General features: G+C 47.8%; 1 protein-coding gene across 7 annotated transcripts; it reads right to left on the reverse strand.

Moving 5' to 3' along the window:
- Nucleotides 1-1,987: 1,987 nt before the first annotated feature.
- Nucleotides 1,988-23,325, reverse strand: Fam107a (family with sequence similarity 107, member A). 7 transcript variants are annotated; one of them, XM_030247825.1, is made up of 5 exons: nucleotides 15,357-15,507; nucleotides 7,071-7,254; nucleotides 6,777-6,951; nucleotides 5,228-5,384; nucleotides 1,988-4,515 (listed from the first exon to the last, which is right to left on the reverse strand). In XM_030247825.1, exons 3-5 carry the CDS (start codon nucleotides 6,944-6,946, stop codon nucleotides 4,408-4,410), a joined length of 435 nt encoding a protein of 144 aa, XP_030103685.1. In that variant the 5' UTR covers nucleotides 6,947-6,951; nucleotides 7,071-7,254; nucleotides 15,357-15,507; the 3' UTR covers nucleotides 1,988-4,407. The 7 variants fall into 7 exon arrangements, with proteins under 7 accessions (XP_030103685.1, XP_006518084.1, NP_001347266.1 ...); XM_006518021.3 differs by having other exon boundaries at nucleotides 15,231-15,507; NM_001360337.1 differs by having other exon boundaries at nucleotides 15,203-15,495.

The following is a 23,325-nucleotide window of genomic DNA, read 5'->3' on the forward strand; positions in this document are numbered from 1 at the left end:
CACTGTGTGAAAGTGGAACTATCTGGGCTTTGCTTAGGCCCATTAAGGTAAATCTACTTCCTTCTGCTTAAAAGAATCAGTTCCTCTGGGGTACACAGGGTTTGGGGGTAACCTGAATCTGTGCTTCTGGCCTTAGTCACACATATTTGAAAGTCCCTGGATTCCTGTGGCTACAGCAAACACATGGCCAGCTGATTGGAATTTCAGTGAGAGCGGAGGAGAGGTTGGAGTTAATACAAGGCTGACTAAAAAGAGAAAATGCCTTTACATGAATGTGAGTATGCACAAAGTGTGAAGGCATGACCAAACATGATGTTTTTAGATGTTTTACAAATACAGTAACCTGTAAATCCTGGGGCAACCCAGATCTCTGTACTGGGGCAGTAAATTCTAGAGATGCCAATAGAGGATATCTAGAAGCCCATAAAAGCAGGTAGAAAAGAAGTTATTCATTCAGGCTCAGGACAGCCTCGGTGCTGGTGTCTTGTGACAAGGCCATTTGGTGTTGTGTGGAGAAAACACTCCTTCCTATGGAAGCTTTATGACTTGCTGCATGTAGGAAAACACCGCTGGATGGCCCTTTCTGAAGTTGTCTGAGAGGTCCAACCTTTTGGACATTGTGCCATGATGTTGTTATCATCTGCAGTTTACGATGGAGAAATCATAGATTACAAGAAAATAAATCTCCCTCAAGAAAAAAAAATCTCATGTTTTAAGTAAGTTTATGATTCTGTGCTGGGCTGCTTTCATAGTGGTCCTGAGGCTGTGTGCTTGGGCGTACACCTGGGACTCATTCCTGCAGGGATTCCTAACGACCAGCAGGAGCCATTTTGGTGCATGTTGGGATGGCTCATGCTCACCTCCTTTAGTAGGATGTAGATGTCAACAACTTATCTGGGGCCTTTTATTGAACGAGTGTGTGTGTGTGTGTGTGTGTGTGTGTGTGTGTGTGTGGTGAGACCTTGAAGAGAATGGAGGTGTGTGCTGGGTGGCTTCTGAGGAAAGCCTGTTCCTGGTCAGCAACATATGTGCATCAAGGCTGGCTGCTGAGGGGAGCTTTTGGGGCCACTTGACAGGAATCTGACCTTGGCTAAGGACAAGGAAATGGGCTTCAGGCAGGAATCTGACCTTGGGCCATGATCAGGAAGAAGCTCAGGCAGGAATCTAATTTTAGGGTAGAACAAAGAATTAGGCTTCAGGCAAGAATCTGAATTTGGTCTTGGATGGGGAAGTAGACTCAGATATTTTGGTCATCCTGATAAACTCTTAGAAACAGTGATCATGGGAGTGATCATGGGACTTTGCTTACTGCCTTGCTTGTTCCTTGATGATTCCTGTTTATTGTAATTACTAACATGTAATTAAAACTACATGCGGATTGGGAAAAAATAAACCTGCCTTCGGTCTCAGAATTGACTGAGGTCATGCTGCAGTGTTGTCTAATTGTCTCTTTCTTTTCAGTCCCCGCTCCTGCTGTGGAGAACCTGTTGACTGACTGAGAGGGCTTGGTCAGACTGTAAGAGTGGAAGTCAGGGTAAAGAGGGAACTGGACACATAGAGCCTTCCGGACTGCTTGGAGGACTCCCCCGTGAGCCAACAGAAGGCTCTTTGAAGGATGGCAAGATCTACTTAAAACTGTAAGCGAACAGTCTGGGAGCTCTGTTAAGGAAGCACGTGGGCAAAGGCAGCAGTGGGGATGAAACCTCAGCAGTGGTCCAGGGAAAGGCAGCATCTTTCCCGGCAACACATGACATGCTTCCTGGTACCTGAGTCAGTGATGAGTGCCAGTTCACTGGCTGGAGTCAGGTAGATGACATTAGAGGGTGTTCAGAAGAGGGTTAAAGCCCCGAAGTGAGGAACCTGTTCCAGCAGGTTTCTGTTGGAAAATAGGGATCCAACATTTTAGCATCACTTACAGGGATTTCTGGACAGGCAGGCAAGGCTGGCCCTTTGTGTCAGTTGGGAAAGATAAGAAACAGACTTACAATGGCTTTACCAAACAGGAATTTATTTTTATTTACAAGGGTTCTGGAGATGGAGAGCTGTTGGCACTTGCTTGGTCAGATGATCATAGGGTTTATGGATCTTTTGGCCTTTTCTTTAGGTAAAACATGGTTGCTAATGGTCCAGGCATTGCATCCTCAATCAAGAAGGAAGAAACAAAGCAAGGCTCTCAGAAAAGGCATGGGCTTTTCTAGTAGCTCCTATAGACTTCCACTTCAATTTCATTGGCCATACCTGGTCACATGCTCACCCAAATGTGCAGAGGAGGCTAGGCCTACAATCTCTGGTGGGAAGCAGCGAGAGAGACGGAATTGGGACTAACAGAGTCACAGAGTATCAAGGTAGCTACTATGGTTCCTCTGGATGACCTGCCTTGAGGTCTCTCCATGATTTGCCATTTCCCTGGGGACTGCTAAGTCCCTTGGGTGGTCCTACTCTATCCCAGACGTCCTGTCCTACTCCTCATTACATGTCAGAACAACACATGTACCTGTAAGGTGACAACCCCCAACCCTTTCTTTATTTAGGAAACACATCTTCAGCATAAAACCTCACCAGCAGATACTTAAGACAGGTTCACTGTATTTACCAGTGTTTCTCAACCTGTGGGTTGTGACCCCTTCATGGGGGTGGGAGGCCACACATCAGATATCCTGCATATCAGATATTTACATTATGGTGTTTAATAGTAGTAAAATTAGTCATGAAAAAGCAATGAAAATAATTTATGGTTGAGGGGGTCACCACAACATGAGAAACTATGTTAAAGGGTTGCATTAGGAAAGTTGAGAAGCACTGCCTTAGAACTTTAGAGTTAGAACACACACACACACACACACACACACACACACATACACACACACACACGATGTGTGTGTGTGTTACACATCTATGCAGGTAACATCCATAAGGAAGAGATAGAATCTCCATTCACTGTCAGACCCTGCTGGCCATCCCACCATCATTTCCAGGAGGCAGAGCCCCTGGTGCCCCAGCAGGGAAATCTGTGCTCTGGGGAGTGAGAACTTCTGCTTGTCTGGAAGTGCTCTTCCCACCTGCGAAGGTGAATTATGGATTTCATTCTTCAGGTGAAAGAATTTCGGCCTGGCGTACTCTGTAGATCTTCAAAAATGGCATAGGAGCAAAAGATTCAAGTAATTCGGGTGTAACAGAGGGAGGAAGGGGCTTCTGAGGAAGAAGAATGGGTGGGGAAGACCCAGACTGGGGGGAAGGAGGGGCAGGGTCTCAGGTAACAGTGCTGGCAATATTGACCTAAGAGTTTATTCCATCACCATGGCAGTGGGGTCTTCAAAATAGCATATATATTGTTCCATAGGAAATCATTGTATAGTTGCTTTCCAAAAAGCTGTAGAAAGCTAAGGTTCTTTCCCCCTTCTTTTTGGCTAGAATTGTATGATAGTGTTTTTATACCAGTAAGAAATAAAGATTGGCAGTTACAATCCCCTGACCAGGCCAAGGAATTCTGTGTGTGTGTGTGTGTGGTGGGAACACTATGGATAGTGAATGAAGAATTTGGGGGCTTCAGAGGAGGCACTGGGAACCTTCAGGCCAGGGAGCCAAGAGAGTTGGCTATTTTTAATATACCACTCTTGGGTGCGTCAGCCTAACTATATGTTCCAACCCACGTCCAGGACCACCTCCGGGAGTGTGTTAGACATGTAGCTTCCAGGGACTGTTCACAAGATTCTCTGATTTGTGTATACAGTAAACTTGGCAATGTGCTGATCTAGGCTGGAAGCCAGAGCTCTGAGGTGAGGTGTGGTTAGTAATTTAGGGAGGGCAGTGGGGAGGAGCAATAAAAGCCAAACTCTGAGGCAAGCTGGCAAGACCGAAAGCTGCTTTGCTTGGGACCCTTCCCACCTGACCACAGCCTGCTGTCGCCTCCCATGCCCTTCCTTGCTACAAACATCTGGTGCCTTCTTTGCTTGCCCTGTGATTTCTAAAACAGGTGTCCTTGGCCTCAGGCTAAGCCAGAGTTGAGCTGTTCCCAACACTAGGAGCTGAGCTGCTCCAAGAAATAGGCCTTATTGGGCAACTGAGGCAGAATGGAGGGACACTTGGCCCTCTTCCTCACTTCTGCTAGGGAAATATCAGTGAGTCTGATCGGGGATGGCACCTCTGGAGGTCTTTCCTGGCAGTGGCTTCCTCTCTGGTGCAAGAAGGCTAGGTGCTCAGAAAGAAAAGTCCAGAGACCTTCCTCTGTGTGTGTGTGTGTGTGTGTGTGTGTGTGTGTGTGTGTGTGTGTGTGTCTCCAGCTTCCCAGGAATAGCTGGCCTTTCAGGTGTGCCTTGCTGGCAGCATTGTGGGCTAGGGTCCTCAGGTTCAGACTGGCTGGAGGAGGGCTGGGCCAGAGTAAGTGGCAGGAGCTGGATGGAGGGAGCTCTACAGTGCTCTTTCCTCGCTGGTCAGTGTGGTGATTCTGCGTAGGTTTTCCCGGACTTTGATGAACTCAGGGGCGTGGTCCTCGTCTCTCTGTGGTGGGTTTTCCAGCTGAAGCGGAGAAACACAAGGAGTGAATTTGGCAGGGTTGGTTCTGGAGGTGGGGGTAGAGTTTCTATTCTCAAAAGCCATGGTATTGGACCAAGGGTCCTGTCAATGGGGAAAGCCTGGGTTGGGTTTTACAAACCACCCCAAAGCTGGGGTATGTATCAGGCAAGTATACACTTGAAAGAGGGTCATAAAGATTAACATGAACAAAAAACCCCCTACCCTCACTTCAGGAAACATTATCAAAACAGTACCCAAGAGGAAATCCCACCATCTCCGAATATGGGGAGAGGTGATGTGCAAATGACCTCTCAAGGGTCAGGCTGCTGGCAGCCCCAGGTTTTGATCTTGTAGCCCATATCCATTCTGGAGAGTGCTTTCCTCTCCCTTAATGTACCTCATCTCTGTCACTATCCATGTCCCCAGCCAGCCTTCCCAAAACACAAGAACCCAGATGTCTCTGTTTACTGGTTCAAATCACATCTTCCTCTGGCCCCAGACCCTCCCACCTATGAAATAGAAATGCCACCTGCTCTCAGGGCATTTCGGGGAGCAGATCTATCTTCCAGGATATAGACCTTACAGGAAAGCTGAGGGTCAGAGAAGTGATGCCACTGGACTAGAGTAACACAGCAGGGCAGAGGTAGATTCTAGGTCCCATGCTGACCTTCCTCTTGGAGGAGGCTCAGACGGAAGCTGGACGCTTCCCACCCACCTGGTTCAGTCTCTGCTGCCGCCTCAGCAGCTCCTGCTTGAAGGGGCACTGCATCCGCTTGGCCTCTAGCTCCTCCTCCTTCTTTTTGATCAGCTGATTCCTGCGACGGTGCTCTAGAACTCGCTGCAGCTCAGGCTTGCTGTCCATACCCAAGCCCCTGCGGGTAAGGAGAACAGTGAGGAGACTCTTTCCTAGCCTGGGACACAGTCCCTGTATTATCTCTTAGAGCGTTTGGGAAACACCGGAAGGGGGCGATCTCACTGCCCCGTGCTATATAGAAAGGCAAAGAGGCCCCCCTCCCACAACACAGCAGGGCAGGTGCAGTACAACAGGTGAGTGAGAATTTCAGACCCGGCTGCAGACAGAGACCAGGTATCACATGGTTGCTGGATATTTTACTAGAGCTTCTGATGGCGGAAATGCTGGCCTTCGCTCTCTTAAAATCTCATGGGATTTAATTTCCTTACAAAAATATATATTTACCCCCATTTTACAAGCCAACTCTTTTAAGTCTAGGAGACAAAAAACAATGCCTGGTTTTCATGTTTCCTTAATTACCAGTCACATGTAATGAACTTTAAAGTGTTTCTAGCATTCACATTTTCCCATTTGCATATGAATCCCACTCATTTTGCTTACCCTTTCCTGGTAGACTAAGGTACACGAATATATGAATATTTCATACTGTATATGTAATTTTCAATAGAATTTATTTATATTGCAAATATTTCAGTTTGCCTGAAGCTGTTTTCCATCGTGGTGGTACTTTTGATACTGAAATGAATGATTATCGCAAAAACAACTGAGAACATGACAATATTATAATATTAGTAGAAAACAAACCCAAAATCAGCTCCATGTGCCAGCGGTATCTGTCGCATGACTTAGAATGGAAATCACGTCCAGCTCCAATACAACAACCAGCCGGCAGAGGGCGCCATGAAGGTACCATAAGCTTCGGCCTCTAGCCTCTAGCCTCTCAAGGGCCCCTCAGCCACCCTCTCCTACACTTGACATCCTGTGATTGCTGATCACAGATGTGTCATAGCCCATTCCCCCCACCCCCGACTCTTGTGTTTCACTGCCATGCTCTCCCCCAACAGAGGGTGTGGCTGAGAAAGAGCCATCACTACCTGAACCCTCTACAATATTTATGTGCTCTCTCTCCAGTTTTCTCTGCCAACACGACCCATCTCTCAGCAGGGTTGGCTCTTGCCCCTGCTTTAGGCCTTCTAGATATCCTCTCTTCCATGATGTCATATAGATAGTCCCCCTATCCCAGTAGCCCCTCTGGGGTCCCACATTCACTTAAAGCTTCCAGCAACTTTCTTTTCCCCTGGGGAGGGCAGAAACTGGGTCTCCGTCTTTTGTATCTTAGGTGTGGGCATGGTGCCCTGCACACAGTAGGGCATCTAAGCACACAGCAAATGGGTAGGGCTTTCAGGTTCACACAGTTTCTTCTGGTGACCCTGTTGGGGTTCCAGGCAATGGCTAGGTCAGCCCCTCTAAGAAGCATTTTTCTAAGCCAGCCAGCTGGATGCCACCCTACCTTTTGTGGTTCATAAGCAGCTCACGGTGCAGCTCCTGATGGCTCCGAGAAGCCTTCACAGGGTTCAGCAGCTTCTTGGGTTTGATGAGCTCTGAGTTCCACTCTCTGTACTCTGGTCTGGCCATGAGTCCCTCGATGTCAGCCCGCTCCCTCTGGATCTCTGAGTACATGGAGGCTGTAGTAATGGGAAGTAACGTTACTTCACGTCCCACATTCCAGCCCACCCTTTGAGGTGCAGCTTAGTGGGGGCTTTCTCACACAGACAGTGGCTTCTGAGCAATTTGGGTTAGCTACCTGATAATGCAAGTCTTGCTTTCTGCCTCTCTATTGTGGGAAACGGTCACTCCACCAAGGGGAAAAAGCTTGTTGTGATTATTGGAGATGATGTTCTCTGGGAGGTGGGGTTCAGAAGTGAATAGAGACCAAGGCTCACAGTAGCTGTCACGGGACTGGGGAGATGTTTCAATCAGCAAAGAGTCTGCAATGTGAACATAATGACCTGAGTTAGATTCCCAGCACCCAGGGAAAAGCCTGGCATGTTGCTGTGTGCTGGGAACTCTAGCACCATGAGGTAGAGACATGGGGAGCTCACCAGCCACTCTGTTATCCTAATCAGTGAACCTCATGTCCTAGTGGGAGATCCTGTTCCAAGATGCAAGGTAGACAGTGCTTGGGGAATAGCATCCAAGGATGACCTCTGGCCTCCATGTGGCTATGCACACACACACACACACACACACACACACACACACACACACACACACACACACGAGTACATATAACTACATAGTCACTGGCTGTGCTTGATAGTTTCGCATCAACATGACATAAGCAGCTAGAGTCATCTAAGGGGGGACCTCAATTGAAGAAAATGCCTCCATGAGAACAGGCTGGAGGCAGGCCTGTAGGGCATTTTCGTAATAAGTGCCAATGTGGAGGGTGCCCATTATTGGTGGTGCTGTCCCTGGTCTGGTGGTCTTGGGTGCTATAAGAAAGCATCCTGTGAGCAAGCCATGAAGAGTAAGCTAGCATGCCACACCTGTCCATGGCCTCTGCATTGGCTCCTGCCTCCAGGTTCCAGCTTGGTTTGAGTTTTTGTTCTGATTTCATTTGATGATACATAGTGATGTGGAAGTGCCAGGCAAATAAACCTTATCCTCCCCAAGTTGCTTTCGATCATGGTGTCTCATCACAGAAATAGTAATGTGAACATAATGACCTGAGTTAGATTCCCAGCACCCAGGGAAAAGCCTGGCATGTTGCTGTGTGCTGGGAACTCTTACTAAGACAAGACACTGACAGAAGAGAAAAAATACCAAACAGCAAAAAGGACTACGTTTAAGTTTCTGCTTTTCAACAAACTTGTGTAAGGAAAGGAAAAGGTGTAAATTGTGTGTGTGTGTGTGTGTGTGTGTGTGTGTGTGCATGCGCGTGTACAATCTGTAGCAGTTAAAGACAATTTGGATAAATGCTATGATAAAAGAAAGCATCATCTCTTATTGTCTACCTCCTTAGCCATAGTTCTGATGTCATGGCAGAGGTGCGGTTCCCTATTCTCCACACCAGAGAATAGTATGTGAAATGCTGCTGTGCCCCTGTAACAAACACACGGCTACTGTCTTGCCTGCCACACTCATGTGTCCCACTTCTACCAAGTACCTGGATATTTGTCAATGTACTTTAGATTTAGGCAGAAAGGCTTCTCTGCCCCAGACAGCTCCTGATACTTGAAATGCTTAGACGGAGGGAAGGGGACAGGAGAGGAGGGGAGGAGAGGAGAGGAAATGAAATGGGGGAGGGGAGCAGAGGGAGGAGAGTTCTATAAAAACAAGTCACGGGGTGGGGGGGTGGGGCGACGACGACAACAACGACAGTCGCTGCCTGGCTGTTAGCCATTAGCGATTAGTGATTAGCAGTTTAGAGTAATTACAGAAAATGTTAGGGCAGATTCTGCCTCCTTTCTAGGCTGGGCTTTCGGAAGCACCCTAACCCCCTTTCTGACACTGTCCACCTCCGTAGTGCTAGCAGGACTAACCAGTGCATGTCAGCTGGCCTGGCTGGTAGGTTTGAGCCTTTTCTGTGTGGTGAACATAGATAGTATTTGATGTAATATTCAGTGAACACTCAGTAATGTTGGTTGGTAATTTGTGATAGGTAATTGGTGATAAAACTTGAGGTTTTGATCTTGGGGAACCAGAGGTCTAAGTTGGATTCCATGTGGCAATGGAGGTAGCATGTCCCCACCTCACACACCGAGATTCCACATTCTCTGTCTCTCAGCCGAGGTGGGCCTTAAACTTCTTTCACACTGGTGCCTCAACCTCCAGTCCCAGCAATGGAGAACTATTAATCATTTAGTGGTATTTTGGTGGTAGCCAGGTGAAGTATAAGAATACCTGCTTTTTCTGTAAAAATTGAAACCATTTTTTTCTTATAATATACTCTGATCAGTTTCCCTCCCCGTCTTCTCCCCACCTTCCCATCCACCCACCTCCATACCTTCTTTCTCTATCTCTTTAAAACACAAATGGATAAATTAATAAGCAAAGAACCCAACCAAATCAGAATAAAAACAAAGAAAAAAGCACATATGTTCACAGACATGCATACTGCATACACACAAATTAAAACCCATAAAAACACAGAATTGGAAACCACACTATAGGAGCTAAAGACCAGTGAGACACACACACACACACACACACACACACACACACACAGAGAGAGAGAGAGAGAGAGAGAGAGAGAGAGAGAGAGAGAGAGAGAGCACTCATTTGGCTTTGCCCAGCCTTCAGTTGGCCATGTACTGCTTGCTGGTCTGGGGCCTCCCTTAAGTGTGTTTCATATACCCGGGAGATCCCACTGGGGAATAATTTTTCTTTTGCAAGCAGCTGCCAATTGAAGCTGGCTTTTTGATTAGGACTGAGAGCTTGAGTCTATATCCACCCTCTCACATCAGCACCCAGTCTAGCTTGGACCTGTGTGTGTATAAGCTGACATTTGCTTTTTATTGAAATAGCATTCTCAGAAGCACTTTGGAAATGAGGATTTTAATCATTTCCTTTCTCTCTATCTTTCTCATGAGGTGGTTTCTTTTCAGGTTATATCTAAATGTTTTGGTTCTAAGAAAATGATTGTGGGACACCCTGGTTATTTATTTGCTTTTGAGATAGGATCTTGTGTAATCTAGGCTGACCTCAACATTGCTCTGTAGCTGAGAATGACCTTGAATTTGGTCCAGGCCTAGGCCACTGTGCCTGGTTTTAATTGGTGCTTGGAATCAAACCCAGGGCTTCATGCATCCTGGACAAGCACTCTACCAACTGAGCTACATCCCCAGACCTCTAGTACATGGGAATGTTAGAAAATTACCATCTCCCTTCCTGCCCATGGAAGGAGAACATAGTTTTTTAGTTGATAGGGTTGTGTCTTCCGGGAGCCAATATATCAGAAAGCCTTGATGCAAATTGTATCCTTAAGATCCCTGTTTGGTTTCTACTCTGTTATTGAATTCTCTGATCTTTAAACAAATTCTCTGCAGACTTTCCATGTCCTCAGCTCCCATCTTGTCCAAGCTGCTAACACACCACACTTCAGTATCTCCTTGGCTGTCTGGCTAGTGACTGTGCCCTCACCTCTTCTGGGCCCCAAGCCTCCCAGGGCAGAGTACTTCTCATCAGACACACCATCGTTACAAGAGCTCACTGTGTATTGCCAACATGCTAAGACGGCAAACAGAAACAAGTTACATAACTTTTGGGGAGTAATATAAGAATAATATTAAAATATAGTATTATAATTCTTTAATAATAATACTTTAAAAAGACATACCTATATATCCAGCAAAACAGTAGAAGAGAGATTCACTTGTATGGCCAGGATAAATGCACAGAATTAAGAGCTACTACATAATAGGAATGACCACTGAGAAAGTGTATGATGCTTATAGTCCTGTCAGCTGACAGGCCTGTGGTAGCACTAGGTACACAGAGGAGAGCCGAGCAAGTGGGGAGCCCTGCCCTAAAGATTACAAGTGGCTCAGACAGACCTGTATAAAGGAGCAAGTTCAGCCAGGTGCTGGGGAGAGCCTCTCTGTGGAGTGGGGCTCAGTATCTGGGCATTGAGATGGACGGGAAGCTGCTCTAGGCCTAGGGAGCAGCTGTCTGGCTCCCACACCTTAAACAAGCTGGGTCTGTTCTGGGAACACAAAGGCACACTGTGCCCAGAGTGGCAAGCTCTGGTGGAGGGGTGTTCAAAGGGAGGGTGGTCAGTTGGCTTCAGGTCCAGGAAAAGGCGAGGCAGATTGGATTTCTAAAAGGTCATGCTGACTGCCATGTAGGGGAAATGGTCAGCTGGCCTTAGGAATTTTTATTTCCTTCACTTACAGTATGCTGCTTCTGCTTGCCTGGTAGTCTTCTGTTACATTCCAGAGAAACCTCAGATTGGCCTGGCTGACCTCCTTCACCCCCAGGTTACCCCCTCAGGAAGTTGCAATTTCCAGGGTGACTCTGGGAATACAAGTCTTGTCTGGTTTACACCTTCTGTGTCACTACTGTATTGAAATATCTCATACATGTTGAAGAGGAGTTCCCCATTTTGTCCTGGGCCCTGCACATGGGGTCACCTCACACCAGGTCCATCAGTGGCCAGCTCTGGCTTAAGGATCTCTCTGGAGCCTTTGCTCTTTTTGAATTAAATCTATGATGTCTGACGAGGCAGGAGTCTCTGAAAGGGCAGCTGAAGCTGGGGAAGATGCTGCCTCTCTGAGTGCTGAACTCCAGTGTGTGTGTGTGTGTGTGTGTGTGTGTGTGTGTGTGTGTGTGTGTAGGGCTCATGGGAGTCCTCACGGTTTAAGAACTGCAAAGTGAGCCTTCTAGCCTTTTACTATAGTAGATGAGGCTTCTGTGGGAAGACCCTTGAGTAGGTCCTGTCATGAAGATACTGTTCAAGGGAGGATTAGGAGATGTGGGGTCACAACCTGCCTCACTGCAGGTGGCAGCCCTGGCTGCCTAGGAACCCTCTAATCTTGGCATTTGACCAGGCACTGCATAACTTCAAAGCAGAAAAAAAAGCTGGATTTTATACTGGAGATCAGGTGGGGCTCCTGAGGTAGAAATCTGGGGTTACTCCCAGAGCTGCTGGGGTTCTAAGCAACCTAACACCATTGAGGGTATGGTCATGATGACGGTAACAAATTGGGCATCGGGAAGAGCAGCCCTGAAAGCAAGCAAGCGGGTAGGGAGAGGAAAGCCTGGTAAAGAGGAGCTATCTGGCTTATAGCTTTAAGGGAGACTGGGAAGTATTTGATATTCACATCTGGATTTGGATTTTAACTCTGTCCTCATACCACTGGAGCTTTCTGTACAGGAGTCTGATGATGCTTGCAAGGCTCTTGGCAAATGACTAGCTCTAAGTGGAAGGTTTGTGCTGGTTCCCAAGGCTGCCACAGACAGCAGTGTAACTTGTGAGTTGCACTCTCAGGCCTCCACTCCCGGAGATTAAACTATGAATAGTGGCCTAGAATTGCAATGTGACCACCTCATTAGCTGCTGTTGCTGTTAAGTGTATCCTGATCCTAGTCTTTTATTTTCCTTAAAACAGGAGAAATTAGTTAAGTCATTAGATACTAACCTTGGCTACATGTTGGGTGCTCAGAGGCATCGAATTCTACCTTAAGAATGCCAGTTTGGGGGTTGGAGAGATGGCTCAGCGGTTAAGAGCACTGACTGCTCTTCTGAAGATCCTGAGTTCAAATCCCAGCAACCACATGGTGGCTCACCACCATTCGTGATGAGAACTGATGCCCTCTTCTGGAGTGTTTAAAGACAGCTCCAGTGTACTTACATAAAATAAATAAATACATCTTTTAAAAAAAAAATCCCAATTCAATTGGCTTAGGGGTGCAGTCTTTGAGAGATTTGAGAACTCCTGGGTGATTCAGTACTCAGCTGTCTTCGTAAAGCAGGAAGAAGGGTGGGACGGGAAGTATTCAAGCCTCTTTGCTCTGGCTGAGTAACTCGAGCTCGCTGAGGCTGGCGAGTCACCACAAGCAGGTCTAGTGGATGGCTTACTTTTTAGGTCTTTAACCCAGACATCCTTCTCTGGAGAATCATGGTGTTTGAAGACTGAGGCGCTCCTATTGGGCATGGAGCTCTGGGGCCAGAAGGTGTTGGCTAAATGAGTGGCCTGAATGTCTCTAAGGGGGTGGGAGGAGTTTGGGAATGAGAAGAGAGTCTGATTCTGTGTGTGCACAACCTGGTTGGAACAGTTGACCCAATCCCTGGTCCCTTCCTGGGAAGTGAGGAGAGAGTCAGAGGAGAATGACACTCTCCCTGCAGTGTCAAGTTTACACTGAGAACAGCTGTGGGACCCAAGGTCCCTTCACCTCCTCTGCCTCTTTTTGGCAGTGTTTCACATATCCCAGGTTGGCTTCAAACTTGCTACATAGCCAATGATGACCTTGAACTTTTGATTGCCCTGCTTCCACCTCCCAAGGGCTAACATTATAGGGATAGCCACATGTCCCATTTATGAGATATCAGTGGTTAATTTCAGGGCTTTGTGCATGCTAGGTAGGTTCTTGACCAACTGGGCTGAATCCCTAGCTTTGCCTATGGTCTTCATGTCCCTTCTGACTGCATTCCCTCTATCTTCAGTGTTCTTATTGTGTTTCTGATGCATCAGTCACGGCAAACAACACTGGGTCCAGTAAAGTGTCCAATGGATAAAGCAAAAGAAACAAATGTAACACATAATTGTAGCTTGTGTGACCTCGGGCAAACAGCTCACACTCTCTCAGCCTCTGACCTGTGGAGGTCATGGCAACCTCCACCACCCTAAGGTCATTAGAAGGTGAGATGATGGTGTGCACACTGTACTTTGTATACTACCTTGCCGAGTAAGCCCCATCTAGGCAAACTATTAGCCTCCTGTCTTGCATGTTTTGCAGTGAGCATGGAACTTGGTCTGAATCTCATGATTATCTTGATGGCAACTAATTTTACAGTTGAGAAAAATCAGAGCTTATTAAGCTAAGGTCAATGTTGAGTATGTAGCAAAGCCGGAATCATTGGACTCCAAACCTTGGACTCTTTCTACCACAATATTGTCTCCCAGGAACGGCATGTTTTTGACTCAATAGAACCAATTTACAGCCCTTTGCTCTCTCTGTATATTCAAGAAACCCTAAGGAAGAGGCAGTTGGTTCCCTTTGATGACTGAGACCATTAAGGCCAGAGAATCAGCCAGTGAGCAATGCAAATACTGCCCTGCTGCTTGAAGCAGCCTTCCCTGTCAGGCCTGTGGCCAGACTTCAACCCCCTGTCCCTCCAAACCTTTCCGGTCCAGCATCAGCAGGCCCAGAGGGGAGGCTTTGAGAAGCACTGGCAAGAGAAGGAGAAACATTCAGAGAAGCGACAAGCTGGCAGCCACATGTCCTGCTTGCCCTTTCCTCCCTGTGGGTGGTATGCATTTGTAGCTCACTGGCCAGTAACCTAAGAACATACATGGCCACATCTCTAGGTCTCCCTGAAGACTCAGGCCAGCCTTCTTCTTCGTCTTGGAGCTACCTGTCCATTTGGGCAAGAGGGCCCAAGACTACTCCAGACCAGCTTCCTCAACTCTTTGTCTTGGCCCCCTGGAACCGTTTAACCAGCAAGAAGGGTTGAGTTTGAAGGGTGAGGCATATAGGGTCCTTAGCAAGGTTGGGGATTGTGCCATGCTGTTGAGTAGGAAGCCACATGAGCACACTACCATAGTGCTGCCCTTGTGAGCTGCTGCCACCTGGCAGCTGGCTCAGGGAAAATCACAGCAGGAGTTACCACACTTCATGCTAGGAAGCATGAAGGATCCAAGCTGCTCAGAAACCTATGTGTGGGAACTGTCAAGAGGCCATCCCACTTATAGCAGCTTCCTAGCGACAGGCAATCCTCTATTCCCTGATTTCTCTAGTCCCAGACTGGCCGTGTACTATATGATGAAGCTAAGTCCATCGGCAAGGTGGGAATTACCCATAGCCTGCACTACCGGTCTAACCCCTGATTCAAAAACTGGCAATAAACTGAGAAGGTGGGCAACCCCTTCTTAGGAGCAAACCTCAGAGAGGTCATCTGATTTCTCCAGATCTCAAAGCCAATGTATGAGGGAGCCAGAGTCTGAGCTGAGCTCTGGTGCCCAAACCCAATTCCGTGCAGAATTGAACCTGGACTATCTGTTGATTTTGTCTATCTGTTCACTATTAAGTGAACCCTTCCTGCTGACCCTTCACACCCCTACTGTGTGATAATGGATTTAAGAGAGGCTGTAGCAGGTGTTAAATTCCTCTCAGTATTTACAAGCAAACGGTCAACCAGACTACAGAGCTGTCACTGAGAGCCTACTTAACCCCATACCCCCCACCTCCACTTTTTATCCCTGCAGCACCTCACCTCAGGGAGGCAGGGTCCCAGTACCCACAATTTGAAGGCTTCAGTTGCCGAGACAGCTTTCTCTGATGCTCTCAGGTCCTTCTCCTTCCCTCCACCTTCTCTTGGAACACAGTCAGCCTAACAGCATGCGAAGCAGACCAGATTCGAGTCTTACTTCTCTACAGGTCCTGGGCTGTGAGCTCCTCTGCAGTGCCCGGGCTGCTAGTTCCTCTGCAGGTCTCAGACTTAGGGAGTGCTAAGCAGGTCCTAGATGGCTGAGGCAGCCGCCCCCAAAGGGCGGGCCTTAAACCCCCAAGATGGGAGGCACTTTTGCACTCCCATTTATTCTGATATCAATAAAAAAGAACTGTTGCTATAGAAACCGTTATTTCACTTGGTGAGTGGCCATGTCCGAGACTCAGAACACCATGTCCAAGCCACCCTGATTGAGAGGCACAAATAAATACATGTTCTGTCAGACTGATGAGGCATAAGAATCCTGCCAAGCTTTGTTCGGAACAAGGCGAACAAGGCGGCTCCTGGCTTCTAGGGAGGAATTTCCCTTGTTTGTATGGGAGGGGATTCCAGCACTTCCCCAAAGGGGGTGGGGGGACCAGGCTTCCTGCTGCAGTGACTGAATCTTTAGAACTTGCCTCTTGGATACTAGCAGGGAGAGAACTATAGCTTGAGTCAGTTCTTGGCAATTCTCCAGGCATAGGTGTAAGAAACATTGTGAAATGAAGTGTCATCTACAAATGTGTTGGGCAGTGGTGGCACACATTTTAATCCCAGCATTTGGAGGCAAAAGCAGGTGGATCTCTGTGTTCAAGGCCAGTCTGGTCTACAGAGCGAGTTCCAGGACAGCTAGGACTACACAGAGACAGTCTCTAACTAACTAACTAACTAACTAACTAACTTCACATAATTAGCTTCATACCTGGAACTTCACAGAAGAACCAGCAGGCTGTAGCCCAGGAGAAGGGCAGCAGATAGAGTTTGCACCTAGCCCACCCTACTCTGATCCCAGTCCTTTCTGAACTTTGGCTTTCCTGACTGTCAGCTGAGGGTAACAGTGTAGCTGTGTGTGACCTCAATGAGATGGCGTTCACTAACACAGCCTGCAGAGAACTGTCATGTGCTAAAGGCAGGGTCTTAATATGCATGCTTGTGCCTGGCCACAATGAGAATTCGTGCAAATAAAAGCTGAGGACATGGGTAGGACCCCAAAGACGGTCTAGGTGCTCGTAGATCAAAGACCTTCTCTGCACCCCTGAGCTTGTTTCCACTTGAGCATTGGGTCTAGTCTGGCTTTTGGTATTATCCCCTGCTCCGCCCCCATTGAGGAAACCAGCACCTGCCAGTGAGTCTAGGTCTGTACCCCAGTTTACTTTCTCATGGAACTTTGGTTGGCCAAGGGCAATGAGGCCCAGGATGCACATCACAGATAAGCAGACACATTTCCACATACAGTTCTGGGTTCTTTTTGGCCATAGGATCTGTTCGTTTAGTCAACATCATATATATATATTCCTGGTATGATCTAAGTGGGCATATACATGATGGAAAGGAGACAGAGACAGATATTACTCCAGTCCGCAGGGAATCCACATTCAGTGTGTGTGTGTGTGTGTGTGTGTGTGTGTGTGTGTGTGTGTGTGTGTGTATGTGTGACAGTAGATAAAGATACATACAAGAAAATGTCACCCAGTGATGTATGGCTGTAGAAAGGCTGAGTGAGGACTGGGCAGTGACTGGTAGCTTGGGAAGGGTGGGCACAGCCAAGGCTGACTCACAAGGAGTTGGTCATTGCTTATGTGGGACAGGTTTTTAGGGTGAGCACAGCTAGTGTCCAGGCTCTGGTGTGGGAATGACCTGGGAATGGTAGAGGAGCCAGCAGAGCTGCCTCAGGGAAGGAAGAAAACTGTGGAAGGGCCTGGAAAACGGAACCTCCGGAGGGGATTTGGAGTGGACCACTCTGAAGCCACAGAAACTCAGAGTTGCACATTCTCGGGCATGAGACAATGTTCTAGGAACAATGTGTAGTATTCTGTGTCTATCGCTCTCCAGTCTGCCTTTCTGGAAATTCCTAGAATGGTGGCCTCCCCCAGCTTCCCACCCTGGCTGCTCCATTTTACTCAACTCTCTCCACTGAACAGGACGACAAAAGTCTGGTAAGGGCCGGGGGTGTATCTCAGCTGTAGAATGCTTGCTTGCCTGGCATACAGGAAGCCTTGGGGTCTATCTCCAGCATTGCATAAAACTGGGTATGGTGGTTCATACCTGTAATCTGAGACGATCAGCAGTTCAAGACCATCCTCAGCGCCATAGTCAGTTCAAGGCCAGCCTGGGCCACATGGAATCTCATTTAAAAATCAAAACCAAAGACTTGTCAAACCACTATTGCAATGCCTGCTTCCTTCATCTTATTGTACAGAGAAGGAATTGGGCATGTCTTAGGGGGTTTTTAAGTAGGGACTCTGACAGCTTCTACTGATGTACAGAAAAGACAGAAGCCCACATCTCAGTCCATTCGAGAGGGAGTGGTTCTGAGAGTCCCCATACTGGTCATGGTACTATTCCTTTTGTCCACTCCCTGTTCTAGAAAGTCCTGGTTGCAGGACCAGGACAACAGATGGCCAAGGACATTTAGGCAAGAAACCTGAAGGCAAGGTGTCGTTTTCTCTGTGCAGCCACAACTGTGTTGCTCCAACTAAGGTTTTTGTCATAGCCCAACATGGGTGCAGACCCACAGGCTCACCCACTAGGCTGGCAGCTCAACATCAGGGGCCTTAGCTTAAGTTATCCTGACTTCTGTCCCAGTACTGAGATGCTTGCTATGGATTAGATGTGAGGTGTTCCCCACAAAGGCTCGGTGCTGAAGGCTTCGTCTCCAGATGTGCTATTGACAACTAGTCATGATGGCCTTACCTTCAGCAATAGATCAGTGGATCAGTGTACTGATGGGCTCACAGTTGAATGGGCTATCAGAAGGAAGGAAGTAGGTCTCTGGGAGGGGGTGACTTTGGGTACATTTTATCCCTGTCTTTCACCCTTGAACTCCATATGGTAAAGGCTTCCACCATGTTTCTGTCTTAGAAGCAACGGGAGCAGTGCTCAAAATCAGCTGACCTGAAGACATCCAAAGGATGGATACCAAGAGCTTGCTGCAGTGTGTGAGCATTCATGACACTGCACAGGAGATGGGCAATCAGAGACACCACTGTTCAAACCACAACTGTCCACAGCAGAGATTGTGGCACCTTACATGGGGTGCAGCAGATCAGCATGTCACCTGTAAAGGATGTCCCCTACATTGTAGGGAAAACATGCAGTATGATCCCCTCCCTTTCTCTTCTTAAATGCATACATAGAGAACCTATTTCTATGTAAACAAATCTGTCGGCACTGGTCAGTTCTAGGAGAATAAATCTCATCTGCTATAGCTAGGTATCACTGGAGTGTGCAAGCCAGAGTATGGCATAGGCTCACAGATTACTGTATCAGGACTTTTGATGGGGGCCTAGACAGGGAAGTGTGTGTGTGTGTGTGTGTGTGTGTGTGTGTGTGTGTGTCTGTCTGTCTGTCCGTCTATCTGTCTGCATTTCTGAGGCTCAAAAGCAGGACCTTGGGCATCCTACATAAGTTATTTACCACTGAGGCCTGCCCCCTGGCCCAGGAATAGGAATTTTGCATACTGCCCTCAGGAATTCTTGGTCTTAACATTTGAGAGCTACTCTTTGATAAAATAAAATTATAAGCCCTTATTCTTTTGTTACTATTCTGTAACGTTTGTGGTTTAATAATGAACAAACCCATTGTACTTCTTTTATATCTTTGTTATCATAGGAGAGCAGGAAGGAGGCAGAGCAGGGGAACTCACCTCTTCCAAGCACCTGTCTTGAAAATCAGTATGAGCCGGGCAGTGGTGGCGCACGCCTGTAATCCCAGCACTTGGGAGGCAGAGGCAGGTGGATTTCTGAGTTCGAGGCCAGCCTGGTCTACAGGGTCATTTCCAGGACAGCCAGGGCTACACAGAGAAATCCTGCTTCGAAAAAACCAACCCCCTCCCCCAAATAAAACCAACCAAACAAACAAAAAAGAAAATCAGTATGAAATCCTATGTTCATTTGTAACATGGAAGAAGAGGGAGACCTGAGCAAATGAACCTGTCTGGAGAGTGTTCCAGAACTCTTCAGGGGTCAAGGTGGAGCCTCTCTGCCCTCCACCTTCTCTGAAATGAAGAGCTTTAGAAGCTGATAGGCAGAATTCTCACTCAGCCCCATAGTGGGCTGGAGGACTGAAGGAGACTGCCACAGCCTCCCTGCCACCCTCACTCCTGGCTCTGAGAAGTATGAGAGGAGAGGGTCCTGAAGACCGGGGGAGGCATAGCTGAGTGTGGGGCATCTCCCCCTGTAGTGCAGGAAACTCTTCCAAACAGCTTTTCTTTCTTTTCAGCTTAGTTCACTTCAGTCCAGTAGCGTCAAAAGCAATTCAGATGGGCCGGCAAACATCAGAGAAGTTTCCACAGCAACTCGAAACTTCTTCCTTGACCCTGTGTTTTGGAGTCTCAGTCTCCAAAAAAGCCCACAAAAACAGTGCCCGGATCAAGCTGGCCACCTCTCTGGCCACTCTGAACATATTCTGCTGAAAGGACTTTGGGGCAGGGGAAGGAGCTTGCTGGCAGTAGAGCTTGCCATGGGGCCCACAGAGAGATTAGAAGTTGGTGAAGAGTTGCCTTTCCAAGTTTGAACTGGGAAACAGTTACCGCCCCCCCCCCCCGGGGGTGGGGGTGGGGAGGGATTTCAATCGTGAACACAGGAAGTGGGGCAGGGCAGCAAGAACCAAGAGTCCTTTTTTTTCTGAAAGCTGAACCTGCTGCCATTGGCGTAGTGAATTTGGTCTCTAAGAGTGATCTTACCCTTATTTTAGTTGTCTTGCTGCGAGACAAACCAGGACACATTCTCATGCTTCTCTCTCTCTCTCTCTCTCTCTCTCTCTCTCTCTCTCTCTCTCTCTCTCTCTCCTCATGGGTATGATGGGAAGATCATAGTAACCCATACAATTTCAGAATGCCCATGGTTGCATGGTGGTAGAGAACATCAGGGAAGCAATGGAGGTGTTTAGTACAACAGCATCCATTTTATGTTTGGAACTATTTACAATACAGGAGGTTCAAATTGCACCAGGGTCCAGATTTTTGTTCGTTTGTTTGTTTTGTTGTTTTTTTAATGTAGTGCTCCTTGGTAGCAGTAGTGGATTGGCGGTTTTCTGCCCCCTGGTGGCTAACAAAGAATACAGCCCCCTGGGGAAGTGTCCTGCTATTTACACGGCAAGAAAGAAGCCTTCCTACCTAGGGTGGCAGTAACACATGCCAGGGAGACATTTATGAAGGGACAATAAACACCTTTTTAGCTATGAGTGAGCATGAGTTATATCACATAGTGAGTTCTTCCAGTCAGGGGGGCTATGAGTATCTGGTGTCAACCCAGACACCAACCCTGGATCCATGGCTGAACAGCTAGGTGACTTTCAACCTGCCCTCCTCATCTCTAAAATGGGGCAATTGTTCTGATGAACAGCGGCCATAGGGCATGGAATCCTTTGGACCAGAGTCGGGCTACCTGCCTAAGTGGCAGCTACCATCTTAATACCGCATGCAATAGCATCAAAGTGCCATTCAAGTGAAAACTTGGAAATTCAGTATGAAGCAAATGAACAGGTCAGCTATGCATGGGGAAACAAGAAAGCAACATCCTCGAGTATGACTAGTAGCCGGTCGTAGCTGCTAGTGTGACTAGCATAAGATTATGGGGGCAAGCTCTGTCCCTTTGGCTTCTCAAGTTCTCCAAATAGCTGTGGATGCCTGCATGGCTGTTATGCTTGTTTTCGTTGGACACAGGGTCACACGGGCTGGCCTAGAAGTCACTAAGTAACCCACACTAGCCTTGGGCTTGCAATGACCCTCCAAGTGGCACTATACTCCTCTGTGTTTTTCTAGTAGTATACTCTTACTTGGGTGAGGCTCAAGGCTGCTATCCAAGGATACGATTGCTCTCTCCCATTGCATACTATACTCTCCTGGGGACATTGAAAGGGCACCTCACTCCAGTTCCTCTGTTTTTCTTTGTGTTGAACAGTGGGGAGAATGATTCCTGAGTTCATGGCTGTAGATCTGAATCTCACTGTCATCCCTAACTGTCTGTGTTGTCATAGACAAATCATGCTACCATCTGAGTTCCAGTTTCGTCGTTTTCCAGCAGGAGTGGGTATTGCTTACATCCCCAGGAGAAGGTCATGCCTGCTCTGTCTATCTACGCATCCTGTGTCCCTCCCATAAGACAGAGTGCGTAGTTGAGGCCAATAATGATCAGATGGATGAGTACAGGAGTGAATCAGGACGGCCAGATGACAGGGGCAGAGCCTTATGAAGACAATGACAGCAACAGATGGACCGAATCATTGCCGTTATTTCTGTCCTAGGAAGACAGGCTGACTTTGGAGAAGTAGCCCTGAGTCTGAAAGTGTTTTCTACCTCTGAGATGGGTGGAAAGATTCTTTGCTAAAGACCATGGGCTGCTGTTGCAGCTCTCTGGGGTTATCTACTTACTAATGGAGAGGGTATTTAGGGGCTCTGTTAGCATTGCGAAGATGGAACTAGACAATGTTTGGTGTTTTTAATGAGTGCTCCATCTGTAAGCACCCGGTCCTCAAGGAGGCCTTTGTCGCTTTGTGGGGCGGTGAGGGTGGGGGCGGGGGTGGGATGGACCAACCTGTGACCGACCCTTGGAGATCTGACTTGTCTGCCGAAAGCTGAGAAAGACAGTCCACAATAGCAGTTCCAGCTAGAGAAAAGCTCAAGGCCTTCCTCCTATTAGCGATCTTGCTGCCAGTTTTATGGGAACTTTTGAAATCTGATTCCTTGATTGGAGGTTACTGGCTCCGTGCGGGCTGGGATGGGTTAAACCTTGCCACCCCCACCCCCCACCCCGAAGGTGCAGTCCGTTCTGAAACCTTGGCTAGGTATTGTCTTACATAAGGGGGCTTAAGGCAACCCTTGTTCAAACCACTTACTAATTTGGTGGGCGTTAACTCTCGCGGCAGGGGCGAGGCTCTGAAACAATGAGCTCTAGGCACCCTGGTGTCCCAGGCAGCAGCCACCACAGCAAAACCGCCCTAGCACTTCTGGCTTCATAGTCTGCAGCTGACCACTAGCTGAGACCTGCTCCTTGTCCAAGGCAAAAAGCAAAAGGGCCAAGTTCCTTGACTCTTTCGAATCACATCCTGGGAGGGCAATTTTCACCTTCCCTAAAACCCCGACCAGTAGGAGTTTTAGTTCCTAAAGGAAAGAAACATCCCAAGCCTTAATCGAAGGCATTTTGTCCTATTCTTGTATATCCCTATGTTTTTCCAAATTTTTTTATGCTGACCATATATTCGTTCATATTATTATTTGAATAAAGGACTTTTGAAGTATTCCTAGTAGAAAATACAGTGCTTATCTGCGCATAGGCAAACAAAAAATTAGAGATGAGCACCTGTCATCAACAAAATTCAAAAGCCCGCCGCGTGTTTCCTTTCCAATCATTGCACGTCCACAGTGAACAAACGCTTTCTGAACTGCCTGGAGCACCCACGGGACAACCAGGGCTCCCTGGTAGGTGGTAGGCAAGCTCATGGCTTTTCCTTCCCCCATCCCCCGCCGGACTTCCCGCTTTGCCCTCAAACCTACCTATCACCCTCGATGCCTGCTGAAAGATCTTGGATTGGGGACCCTGCCTGGCACCAGCCCTGACAGGGACCTCGCGGGACCTCTGCAGGCAGAACACGTAGTGTTAACAGAAGTGTGCACGCGCATGTATTTCCACACTCAGGAAGAGGGCACTGATGGAAGAGGAGAGAGAGAAGAAACGGAAGGACAAAGTAAGAAGTGATGAAGAAACGTCGAAGCTTTGAGATGATGGGAAGAAGAAACTTGGCGATAAGGAAGGAAGGACCAGGGGCGCTGCTGTCTGCAGAGGGTGGTGGTGTAGTTCCCACTTACCTGACCTGAGCAGCACGGCTCGGTACAGCCCGGTGGCCTCGGCGGGCGCACTGGCCCACTCGCCCAGCTTCTGCGCCATGCCCTGCGCTGTGTATCCCCACCG

Source organism: Mus musculus, chromosome 14 (genome assembly GCF_000001635.26).
Source record: "Mus musculus strain C57BL/6J chromosome 14, GRCm38.p6 C57BL/6J".
Lineage (NCBI taxonomy): Eukaryota > Metazoa > Chordata > Mammalia > Rodentia > Muridae > Mus > Mus musculus.

What these genes read in the sequence shown, in the direction of transcription:
- Fam107a (NM_001360339.1), bottom strand. Translation starts at nt 23,301, where the DNA reads ATGGCGCAGAAGCTGGGCGAGTGGGCCAGTGCGCCCGCCGAGGCCACC. An exon ending in CTGCTTATGAACCACAAAAG is followed by an intron (nt 5,385 to 6,776) that starts GTAGGGTGGCAT and finishes CCTTACCCGCAG; the next exon opens with GGGCTTGGGTATGGACAGCA. An exon ending in GGCAGCAGAGACTGAACCAG is followed by an intron (nt 4,516 to 5,227) that starts GTGGGTGGGAAG and finishes TCTCCGCTTCAG; the next exon opens with CTGGAAAACCCACCACAGAG.